The sequence below is a fragment of the Micropterus salmoides genome, unplaced genomic scaffold (genome assembly GCF_014851395.1).
Source record: "Micropterus salmoides isolate LMB-PRFRI ecotype aquatic unplaced genomic scaffold, ASM1485139v1 Ms_hic_scaffold_11, whole genome shotgun sequence".
NCBI classification, from domain to species: Eukaryota; Metazoa; Chordata; class Actinopteri; order Centrarchiformes; family Centrarchidae; genus Micropterus; species Micropterus salmoides.
Genome location: NW_024040152.1, coordinates 26,246,636 through 26,258,867, shown reverse-complemented (window position 1 = coordinate 26,258,867; position 12,232 = coordinate 26,246,636). Strand labels below are relative to the sequence as shown.

The 12,232-nt window shown below is 39.9% G+C and overlaps 3 protein-coding genes across 3 annotated transcripts; 2 read left to right on the top strand and 1 right to left on the bottom strand.

The window, feature by feature from the left end:
* Positions 1 to 309: 309 nt before the first annotated feature.
* psma2 (proteasome 20S subunit alpha 2) lies at positions 310 to 5,708 on the bottom strand. The gene is made up of 8 exons (XM_038712030.1): positions 5,589 to 5,708; positions 4,983 to 5,059; positions 4,118 to 4,250; positions 2,907 to 3,029; positions 2,710 to 2,791; positions 2,281 to 2,354; positions 1,428 to 1,485; positions 310 to 1,328 (listed from the first exon to the last, which is right to left on the bottom strand). Exons 1-8 carry the CDS (start codon positions 5,627 to 5,629, stop codon positions 1,212 to 1,214), a joined length of 705 nt encoding a protein of 234 aa, XP_038567958.1. The 5' UTR covers positions 5,630 to 5,708; the 3' UTR covers positions 310 to 1,211.
* A 525-nt stretch (positions 5,709 to 6,233) lies between these two features.
* On the top strand, positions 6,234 to 8,559 carry mrpl32 (mitochondrial ribosomal protein L32). Its single transcript, XM_038712031.1, has 3 exons — positions 6,234 to 6,402; positions 6,647 to 6,843; positions 8,028 to 8,559. Exons 1-3 carry the CDS (start codon positions 6,306 to 6,308, stop codon positions 8,274 to 8,276), a joined length of 543 nt encoding a protein of 180 aa, XP_038567959.1. The 5' UTR covers positions 6,234 to 6,305; the 3' UTR covers positions 8,277 to 8,559.
* A 1,737-nt stretch (positions 8,560 to 10,296) lies between these two features.
* zmp:0000000930 (telethonin) lies at positions 10,297 to 12,220 on the top strand. Its single transcript, XM_038712029.1, has 2 exons — positions 10,297 to 10,616; positions 11,156 to 12,220. The coding sequence occupies exons 1-2, from the start codon at positions 10,483 to 10,485 to the stop codon at positions 11,493 to 11,495; spliced, it is 474 nt and encodes a 157-aa protein (XP_038567957.1). The 5' UTR covers positions 10,297 to 10,482; the 3' UTR covers positions 11,496 to 12,220.
* The last annotated feature ends 12 nt before the right edge of the window (positions 12,221 to 12,232 follow it).

Sequence of the window (12,232 nt, the reverse complement as noted above, 5' to 3'; positions counted from 1 at the left end):
TTAGCAAAATTGTAATTAAGTCAAACGTTAACAGAAATTTTGCATTCCCCACACCTAAGACGCAGCGCAATTTACTGGTCAATGTTGTTGTCGTTTCTAGACCAGTCGTAGCACTTGTTTAAACATAATATAGGCGGAGGGATATGCATCCAATTTCAAAAAGTGTTCCGGTTGATGTTAGAGCGCGCTCTGCTGCTCCAAACTGCGTACTAACCAAACGCGCGCTCATTAAGTACACAAACCATGTACTGACAGCAGCATATTCATGTTGCAAACATTAGCATATTAATTTAATACACGGAGACAACATCAGCTCATCATCTTTTATTGGAATAAGTGACAGATACCAGAAGAGAAAATACAAACTCTAGACTTGTTTCTAGCCTGAAAAAAAAAAAAAAAAAAGAGTACATTGTGTAAAACTGCTGTACAGGCAACTACATACTGACTGTAAAATCTCAAAACTTTCCATTGCACCCTCCCTACTTGCTAGCTTTTGCAGATCTTCCTTCCTAGTGTGTTTGAGGGATGAAGTGCAGTCAGGAGTATAATGGGAAAAATGTCACTGAATAAATCACCCAAAGACCAACGTCTTTATAGTCTCAAATGACTCTTTGCCTCATTACCAGAGATTTTTAGTACTTTTAGTGCAACCAGTAGCCATTTTCTCACACCGGTTACAAGCAATCGAATTCTGAACAAACGCTCAAGCAACTGTAAACCGATTACTTTGCCTTTGCAGCAGAAATGAGGAAAAAAAAAGAAAACTGAAGGATTCAATGGAAGACTTGAGATTTCACTCAGAGCCCACATTCCTTTTCATATGCACAGTAGCCAACCATCTCACTTCACAGCACCAGTGTTTGCGTTTGACAACAAAGCCAATTAGTTATGTGATAACAAGAGTCTACCATCTCACAGCCACTTACAGGAGTTTGGTCAATGTAGTTGTGATTCGAGTGACAGCCACATTAGCTGCGCACACACACAAAGGCTGTCACTTTATTCAAATAGATCTGGGCATAAAGTTAAGGCGGGCATCCTCTCCTATTTTTTGGGGCTGAATCTGTTTGACCATAACAAAATGTGGCCAAACTATCTGAATGACAGTGGTTTAAAAAAAAAATGTGTCATGAGACCGTTGGCTACTATGCAGTTATGTCTTTGTCTTGAAATGTGGCCTGAAAGCCCCATCACCAGGGAGGGTGTGTTCACGCAATGGCTGCCAGGTAGTCTTTCACCTCCGCTGGGGTGAGTCTTTTGAAGCCAGCCTCATTGCAGATCCCCACTTCAATGTTCTCCTCTGTCATCTGCCCCTCAAAACTCTCCTGAAACAAAGATGGGGGAGAGTAAATGAGTGAGAATAAAAAGGACAAACAGTGAAGACAGATTCCATACCTTAAGTATTTTTAGAAGAAACAACATACCTTCAACGTCAAGATGGCTGTGTGGATGGCATCTTCCAGTTCCAGATCATTGTTATACCTGGAGAACAAAATCAAAGTGGTCATCTAGCACTTCATTTACTTTTCTGGAATGGTAGTGACACAAATATCATCCTGGCTCATCTTTCCTATGTGCCAACTTCACCTTTAATCGGATAGTAAGGTCAACCACACTCTTTTTTTTTTTAAATATTAACCTCGGGCTTCAATTCTCTCTGCACTGACATTTAAAGTATCTCAAACTGTACAAATATCTTACAAATCACTTGTATTCATTCAGACTATACCACAGCAAATACTTTACATCTCTGTTTAAACAAAGTCCTTATAGGCAAGTCATGCCACTCGGCCGCCATCTTGGCAACACCTCCGGGCAGCTATTTTGGACTAACAAGACCAGGTTCCTATTTGAATGAATGGGAGAGAGCCAGAACTGCAGTTTCACTGGTCACCGGGACATAAAAACTACATGAATAGAATCAGCATTAAAATCAGATAAAAAATAAATAAATTTAAAAAAAAAATCACTGAAATAGTTTGATTACTTTGCCCCAAAATAAGGCTTAAAAAGCATTTTTCCCGACTGGTTATACTACTTCTACTAGGCATACGTCACCATTTCCACAAGTGCGCAGTAAAAGCAAGACAGACACTTACGTCAGTGGAACCACACGATTGGCTGAAATATGTTTCCCACTTTAGCTGTTAATAGCAAATGATTGGCTTTCTAGCGGGAAGGGTGGGATAGACATCTTATCTCATAGAGTCGTATCTGTCTATACATTATGGTATTCAAAAAAAAAGAAAAAAGAAGCCTTTAATTGTAAAATCTTACCTTTTTTCAAGGAATGTTTTTCCATTAACGTAGTTCTTTCCCATGGCTGTGGCTTTCCATGCAAAATATGCACCCTGCCAGTCAGAAAGATAATGAATAAAAATCCAGCAATAAATTATGCTTCTGACAGAGTATATTATATAGAGTCTCTGCAGACTGAGAGTGAGACAGGGTACAACTGTTAACAGGTATTGGGGGAGGTCAACAGCACTGAACATATACTTAAAAGAACTAAAGTGTAATATGAAATTATTAGTTTATGCAAGGCAATTAATGAGCAGAATTATTATTATTACTACTGCAAAGCAGAATTAGTCTACAGTCAAGGATTAATCCAAATAAAACAATTATTAAACTTTGAACAGGAAAGAGCAGCATAATTGAAGATGTAGTTTTTCAACAGATATGAAAGCAAGTAATACAACATACAGAGGGGTCGGACTGGAACAGGTACGGGTGGTCTTCATCCCATCCAGCTATCAGCAATGAAACGCCAAACGGACGCACTCCACTGGAGGTAAAAACAAGACCGGTTAAATCTAAACATTCTAAATATCTTACCGCTCAAATACAAAGGTGATGTGTCTAAAAGTTGTGTGGATTAGTGTGTCTTTGTGTATACCCACCCAGACTGTGTGTACTCCTGCATTACAGAGGCCACTCTCTGGACAAGCTGGCCTGTGGGGATTGGCTCCTGGTAAACCAAGAAGTACTGTTGTGCCAACTTCCGGGCTCGTCGCACTAAAACCCTGCAAGGACGATACAACTCATTAATCTTTCTGTGCATGTGAGGTTCAGTAATCAGACTAACTCTGTCAATTCAATTTTATTTATATAGCGCCAAATCACAACAACAGTTATCTCACAGCGCTTTTCATAAAAGAGCAGGTCTAGACCGTACTCTGTGATGTTATTTACAGAAGCCCAACAGTTCCCACCAAGAGCAAGCACTAGGCGACAGAGGCAAGGAAAAACTTCCTTTTAAGAGGCAGAAATCTGGTGGCGTGTTTTTAATTTCTCACATAGCGAGCAAACAAAGTCCTGAATCATCTTTTTTTATATGTTGTTTACACAAGATGTGGATATGTGCCAGAACCACGAAGAATGAAACTTTCGTCTGGACTCTAAATATTGTTGTGCACAAGGCATCCCGCTAGCTTTAAACTAAACACAACACTGAAAGAACAATTATCACTTGAGAAAAATCCCACAAGAAACACTTAAGGCTGTCAATTGTGACAAACTGGACTCCACCAAGTTGTTTGGTTTCTTATATTACAAATGTTGCTTTTCAGCAAGTGAAGTGAGCTAAAATCTCAGTTATCAGAGACCTTATCAAGATTTCCGCTATGTACAAAATTATTGCCGCTGTTGCTTCAGTATTTTATGAAATCGCAATTACACGACTCTGCAAAAGGTTTTAGTTTGACACGACAGTGAAGACATGTCGGCGGAACGCAGACACTCATCCCAGGAGAAGCAGGGAGAGACAAGTAAGGAGAAAGATTGGATCCAACTTGTTGGCCTGCCCCCGCAACTGACAAAAATCCTAGTGGAAACAGTGTTTATGGTGTGCTTTGCAAATTGGTTGACTGTGTAAACTATATTAAATGTGTTAAAAGAATTGAAACATGCAAAACATCCAATAAAAATAGACTGGATATTGACAGGAACATTGTGGCTTTAGCTTCTAATTAACAAAGTGCAGCCTACTTTCACATTATTTCCCCCCTATAGTGCATTTGGAAGCTGTTGGACATCACACAGAAAGATACTAAAGTTAGGAAAGAAACCCAAGATGCTGGCGTTTCCTTCCAAACACAGAGAGAATCGCCACCTGTAGTCAGGCCCCATGCCGCTGTAGACCATGCCTATGTGTTTAGTGATGGGCTCCACTTTGTGGACGCTCTGCTCATCGTACAAAATAGACTTTTGTTTCTTCTCTGTTGCCAGGACAACTCCATTGGAAGCTGAAAATCAAAGACAATATCACAATTAGTGTCATCACAAATCCTCACCAATGATCTCCCGTTTCCACTATGTAATGTCATGCAGAGCCTTTAAAGACAGTGCACCAGTGTCTGTTACTGTGTGCTGATTGTCTAACTAAATATCCAACGAAGGTTAAAATCAAGGGCAACTGGACTTGGTTGAAGATCCAGTGAAGTTGCCCTTGATTTTAACCTTCGTCGGATAACTATGACCTGGATGACTGAGAATCTTCATAGACGTCTAAATAGCACATCCTTCACCATTATGAGAAAAGATTACAGACTGCAAGGCAAAATTACAGCGTGGTATTACTTTTCCATGCTGTAGCAGATTTATCCAAACCATTCTATTTGTTTTAAGGGTTAATAGAAGAAAAAAAAACAACTAATTGTTCACCTCAGTCACATTTAGCCTGAAGACACACTGCCCTCGCTGTATTCCACATTAAAATCAGGAGAAATTACACTCAAGAGTGGCAACATTTCAGAAACTGTTTACATCCATTCTTTCTTTTTTTGTGTGTTACACTATCCTTTACCAATGAATGTATACAACTTTCAAGAAAGAGCTTTGTTGCATCCTCTGATTACAGCGAGACATTAAATTATTCCCATTTCATCTTTAAGCACTTCACTTATCAACAATACAATAATCTGGTCAAGTTTTGCGTCAAAAACCAGGTAAATATGCTCCACACGTTTCTACTGTACCTTTGATGCCAACCGAGGGAGCTCCGGCTGCTACAGCTGCCAGGGCATATTCAATCTGGACCAGTTTACCAGAGGGGCTGCAGGAAGAAACACACGGTGCTGCATTAAGATGCTACGAGGTGAAGGAAAACTAACCGAAACTACAGACACAGCAACGACTGTAGTTTTAAATTTATATTTACGTTAAGGTAAAGCCGAACAAAGATGAAAGTGAAAGTAAAAGCTAAAATAACTGACTCATTTGAGCTAATTTAGCTAAGCTAGTCTGTGGATGATTATTGTGTAAAAATGACCTGTTTCGGTCAATTTGGTTATAGGCTCATAAATAGACCGTTTTAGCAGATTTATATTATCGACATCAGAAGCAAAAACTCGCTTGACTATTTAAAATAAAAGCATGTTAGCCGACATGCTAACAGTTAACGTTAGCCGATTCATTACCCGGCAATGACAGTGCATCGATTACAACGGTTCTCAAAACCCTCTTTACACATCAAAATGGAAAACCGTGGATATACTTTGTCAAACTAAAATTCAAAAGAAACATCTGCATGCTGCAAGTGTAACGCACTTGTCAAATTTCAGGAGTATTTTGACAAAGTTTACCTAAATGTGGTGAGGGAGAAACTGTAACCTCGTTCCGCCATCTTGTTCTTCTTCTTCTGCTCAGAGTTGACTGGAGAGTTAACAAATCCACCTGAGGGTGTATACTGCCACCTATAAACACTGATAAGTACATTTTATACAGTCTACACAAACAGTCTATTAGAGCTGCAATGTTTAATCGAATAATCGATTAATTGTCGACTATTAAATTAATAGCCAACTATTTAGATAATCGATGAATCAGTCTGAGTAATTTTTTTTAAAGAAAGATTATTTGATACCATGAATATTTTTGGGTTGTTGACCTACAAACAATATTTAGATATAGCAATTATAAAATATTATAAAACCAAGTTTGTGGAGTGAGAGACCATGCAGCCTATATTTCTAGTAAACTGTTTTTCTGTCTTCTAATTGAAATCACACACAATCTGTAACTGGAGATGAACATTATGTTTAGTTCAGACTATCTCACAGAGGACAGATTTGGACTGGTGTGGAGAATTAATTTGGAAAGCGTCACCACGTTTTATGAACTTAACTCTGGAGTGCAGGTTAGAAAGTTGACCGCTAATCTGCAGTAAAGCGTCTAAATCTGTCTTGTCCGCCGGAAATTAACCAGAAGAAGAAGACGTTTGTTGTCGCTGTTCGATGACGCAGTGAATGTCAGTGACCGTGAGCTGTTTGGCATGTTGAGGAAGCGTGCTGACAGCAAAAATGATGAATTTGTCCGCGTTAGTGCACAGTCTCAGGTGCTCTTTGCTACACATTGAAAGCAGACTTCTGCAGTCTGCCGGACTGGACAGAGACCTGGGTGGGTTTACCGATACGAGCTCGGGACGGCAGCTGACAGCAGCTAACAACACACACTGTGTCTATTTCTGTGTCTTTCTCTCAATTTGATTTCGTCCAAAGTTTAAACTCGCTACCTTTGCCTGCCACCTGTCTTTAATGTCATCTTACCTCAGCTGTCTCTGTGCATCCTTTATCTGGTCGTACTGAACTGATTGATCAGGGTTGCAGCGATTAGAAGTGAACAGTGTTTTTCCTGTGTGCAGCTCCAGCGCTGGCTGTGAGTGGCCCCAGGCTCCTGCCGCAGCTCGACCAGAAGGGTGAGCTGGAGGAGCAGCAGAGCCCGGAGCAGCCCCCTGGCCTCCTAGACAGCATCCTGTGGATGGCAGCACCCAAGAAGAGACGCACTATAGAGGTCAACCGCACCAGGAGGCGAGCTGAAGGCAAACTCCTAAAAGTCAAGGTACAGCGAGAGGGCCACGAGAGGGGCCGCCCCTGGATCCTCTCAAGGGTCATTTCACCCCAGAACACAACCATAACACAGAGTTCTACCTACCTGTATTGATTGATTGGGAGTGGCTAGCAAAGGTTTGGAGAACTCACAAATAAATGCAATTTAACAGCTGGTATGTTTAGGATCTCCTGTTGTTTAATTTAGGTTTAATATCATTTCAATTATGTTCAATTTAGGGAATTACAAATTTAATATTCCTCAGTAATAATTATTATTAGTGGTCGACCGACATGTTTTTTTCAGTGGCCGATGCTGATATATAGAGAGCAGGGTGGCCGATGGGTGAAATATAATGTTGATATCAAAAGAAAGAAAAGTCATGTATAATTCCATTTTTCCATGCAGAGTCAAATTTAATATACTACATGGTTATCTTATCCAGTAACGTGTTGTTTTAGATGGAGTCTTTATTAATGAATGAAATAGAAAAATACATTGGGCTATGCTGTAGTTTTCGGAACGTGGCTGGTGAGAGTAGGATATGTTTGTTTTTGTTTATTTAGAAGTGACGTCATTCAACTGCATTATTCTCTACAATATGTCAATATATTTTTGAAGTTACCCAGTAATGGTGTTAGATTAGATCTGCTGTCATTTAGGATGATATATCTGCACTGTGAGTGCCGTTATCTGCAGATGCCCATTATCTCAAAATGCCACATATCTGCCTGTTTAATCAGCCCACCAATCTATCACAAATTAAAATCCACTTAATGAGTACTTAGTACGCATATGCGTTGGTTCAGACGAATGGTATCAGTACCTCTAATCACAATCATCTGCATATTTTATCTTAACCAGTTTTATTGAGGACTTTTCTTTTTTGAACTAAAGTTGCTCAAGAAGTTCTTATCTCAGCATATATGGAAATAACTGGTAATAACAAGGGGCACAGATCTCTTTTCAAATCTCTGTTCTTCAGTGTACAAGCCTGATGACATCATTTTAAAGAAATATCTCCAGTAGAGGTGGCTGATATTATCTGATCACACACAAATATCAACACGTGTGTGATATGGTAAATATCTTGGCCAGTTACTAACAAGACATAGTACATAAAATGCCAAAAGATATGTAATTTAAAAACTGAAAAGTCTCCACGGTCTGTCTCATTCTCTGTCTCCCTCTCTCAGAACAACATCGAGCCGTGTCCAGAGTGTGGCCACCTGAAGCAGAAACACATCATGTGTGGCTTCTGTTATGCTAAGGTGTGCAGGGAGACTGCTCAGATTCGTCAACAGATTCAAGGAATGGAGGGCGGCCCGCTGCGTGCCCCGGCTGTGGAGACTGTCGTCCTGTATGAGGGTGAGACTCCAAGCCAGCTGGACAAAGACAAGAGGATTGTGGAGAGGGCAAGGAAGAGGCCTGCCTGGTTCAGCTAAAGATGCTCAGATGTTATGGTTGTGTGCGATACATATCTTGAGTTTGACACAGGTCTGGTCAGATACACGCTGATGTTTTATTTGATATAGTAAACAGCAGGTTTTGAATAAATACTGGTACATCAGACATCTTTTCACTCACCTCTGTGAACATACTGTACTGTAGCATTGATGTGTGGGTAGAACAAGTCTTTAGGGATCACACAGAAGTCATATTTTCAGCTGTGAGAAAGTTACTGTATATTTGACATGTTTGACAATAAAGTCATTATTTGAAAGAATATTCTTATGTATCTGTTATTTAAAAAAACAAAAATTAAACCATGCAATGTTAAGAACAGGGTGATTTATTGCATTAGCTAAGCAAGTCTTAGTTTTATATATATTTTAACTCTTGAGGGAACTGCTTCTACTTCATGACACCATCACAAACAGCAAGATAATATCAGAGGTGTTAGAAATCTCTATAACCTCCTTTTATCATCACTTCTGTCACTCTGATTAAACTAATGGATGAAAAATAGATGTTCACCATCTGTTTATTAGTGACACAATATGATTCGGTCTTAAATATAGTCAAAGATGGAGAAAGTACGTGAAATCTGATTGATTTCAAACATTTCATGTAAAATACATGACAAATCATGACTACACGTATACAAGTGTCATAACATTCATTCGTATTAAATATTTTCCTCCTGCATTAAATGGTTTGGCTGTATGGTTGCCTAATTATGATGGAAAACTAATTGCCACTTCTAAACTTGAAGCGGTGCTGGGTTTTGTTTTTGAATGTGCGTTTGTGTTGCCACAGCAAAGTCTATTAGCCAGGATCCAGCATCAAACTGAAGTCATGTAATACTTGAGGTTGAGGTTGACTGTTTTTGCTGGGCTGAGTCCAGCATGCCTTCCACTGCCTCAGTCACACCTTCATACGCCCTCTGATTCAGTTTCACCCCAACGGTTTGAAGAAACTGGGGTTGCCAACACTCCCATGACAGCACAAGCAGTCAGGCTTTAAAAGTGATTTTCTGTCAATTAGCTTCAAATATTCACAGAGCATTGAATTAACAAGCAATTCACTTGCTGGAGCTGCTGTTTGAGAAAGTCATAAAACATAGTGTTGTGTGGAAGAATGTTTCCTCGAATCTTTGTTACTAGTTACACACACACAAGTCTAGATAGCTTTATTTGCATGGTGCTGGAGCTCTAATCCCGCTATGTTTATCTGTCCTGGTAAGCATTTAGTGTATATCGAGCAAGGCATCCCAACCCTTTTTCATATCCATCCATCATGTCTGGAATAAAAGGATACTGAGATCTATTGAACTCTTTCATTGTCACCTCTCACTCTCCATCACACTTTGTCATTATCCCACATTTACAGATAAATGCAGATAAATGATGGTCACAAGAGAACATCTCTAAAAATCAGTCGTTCACAAACATTACTTTTGCAGTCTTTAACATGATTTTGGCCAAGTAGCTGACGTATAGCTGCGGATTAATGACTTAGATTCTGCCTGTCATTCAGTGATCTGATTGCCTCTCAGCTGTTTCCTTCCTGCGACACGTGGACTATGTGAGAGACATCTGAGGAGTGGGAGGATATTTTCTTTGACCTGATGGGATAAACCCTGGGTCCACATCATTCAAACAGATCAGTAAACACACGCGTGCTTATGGTACGGACGTGAACACAGGTCTCCATAAACCTATACTCACATGCACACAGTCAAACCCAAACCAAAATATTTTAAAACAATTGTTGGATGGCTTTTTATCTACAGGTACATGATACAAATATGATCAATAAGTGAAATTAGTTAGGGTTCACTTTCAACTTTCATCTGGATTTATCTGGTTGACTCACGTCATGGAACGAGCTAAAGCTCATTTTCAAATGAAAACTATCCTCCGGGATGCCTGAAGTGAAGACATTCACTACAAAGTGATGCAGAGGAGTAAAAATAGAAACAGGACTGGATATTTAAGACAACACACACACACACACACATCTCAGGCTACTTGACACAAACAGAGATACACACATTGATGATGACACATGATTCAACCGCTCGTTGTATGTGTTTCCCTTGAGTTTTGTGCCAGCCAAATCAGACACAAGTGAAAGAGGACGTTTGTTTTGGCACAATACCGGCGTTTTACACTGAAGTCTATCACACTCGTGACACACGAACACACAATGCACTGTGTGAGCAGAGGAGGCTGCTACCTGGTGAACTCCTACTGTGATCTCCAGGAGGACAACCAGTATAAGAAGGAGAGCTACCAAGCATGTTGGCTGAGCCTGGTCCTTGAAACCAGACCACAATACAAGTAGGTTGTTCTACGCCTGGTTTGAAATTCTGCTTTATTCTAGATCCCTACGTCTTGTATGAATCAACACATGTACCATACTACTGTATTCTCTTGTAATGTGAATGTGAACTTTGTTAAGTATTTATAGATTTATATGGTGTATTGCTCAGTATGGCGTTGTGACACACAGCAGGACAGAGGATAAGGCACAATAGAACACCATGAGCAGCATGAGAGGTTAAAATCCGCAGTGATGCACACACAGTAGAGCTGAAAACTGCTGCTGCACTGCCCAATTTGCACGTCCTGATCAGTGATGTCATTGCAGGTATGCTGCCTGTAACCACGAAAAGAATACACCTGTAATATATAATGTGGTGCAACCAAAGTCTAACCAAGGAGCAGTGAAGCAGCAGTTTTCTTCTTGAGTGATTCCATGTGGATTAACCTAAAGTCTATAAGCTATTTGAAACAGATATGATGATCACAGCACCCCTGTACGTCAGTGTGTTAAGAGAGAGTGGATTAAAAACCATTTATTGTGTAATGTGTTCCAGGCTGACAGTGTCAGAGACAGACAGCATTCGCAAAGAGAGTTACAAGCAGCAGCAGGTGGTGCACTTCATGGTTGAGAGGAGTCCCAGCCAGACACTGAGGCTGGGCAGCAACAGCGGAACCATGACAGGGCACCAGCTACCCTTCTTCAACACCAGCAGGGACGTTCATCATGAGTGCGCAGAGCAACAGCCAGCTGTACTAAGAAAGGCTGGAGTTGATAGGCAGGAAGTGACTGCCATAACTCGGGAACTCAGCAAGCCAGCCAGCGGGAACTTCAGAGCTTCAAGCCTGATGTCCTCACCAAGAGAAATCTCTCATCGGGTGCAGAGGAGGGAGTGAAGCAAGAAGGGGGAGGGTTTTTAAACAGTTCAGAAAATATAACATAGCCTCTTATTGTAATTTACATTCAGGTATTAGTAAATTAAAATGTACTGTAACTGTGAATACTGCCTCCTGATAAAATGCCTCACAAGTAATTTTTTAATCATATGACTGATAGATATCTCATCTGTTAAATAACTTTTAACATTTTAATTATCATGCAAACAAAATACTTAAATGGAATAACCTCTTTTGTGAGGAGTGCTAACTTATTTTAATGAAGATTCCCTGGATTTATTTTCTCCTAATTAAATTACAAATGTATTATCTTTGAATAATGTGACATACTATTGAATTGAAGGACTCATAAATGATATGCTATTTTAAAATGTAATGGTATACTGCATTGAAGATATGATCACATTCTCACACGGACTCTGTACAGTGTTACTAGATTCCAGGAAGAAATTACACTTCTGTCATAGTCAGTGATTTCCATGTATGTCTACCAAAGCTTCATGAAGCTTCAGTGTCTGGAACCTCATTTTGCCTTCTGTCTGACTTAAGTTAACATGACTGTCCTGCTAGAGAAAAGCTCTCCACATATTCCTGTTGCATACTGTTAACTTTTTTTAATGTATGCATTAGGAGCTTCCACTGAGCTATTGTTTTAAAGTATTACATTCTTAAATATACAAATACAGTGGCAGCACCCCCCTGTGGTAAGACAACAAAATTGCAAATCAGTGAGCTGA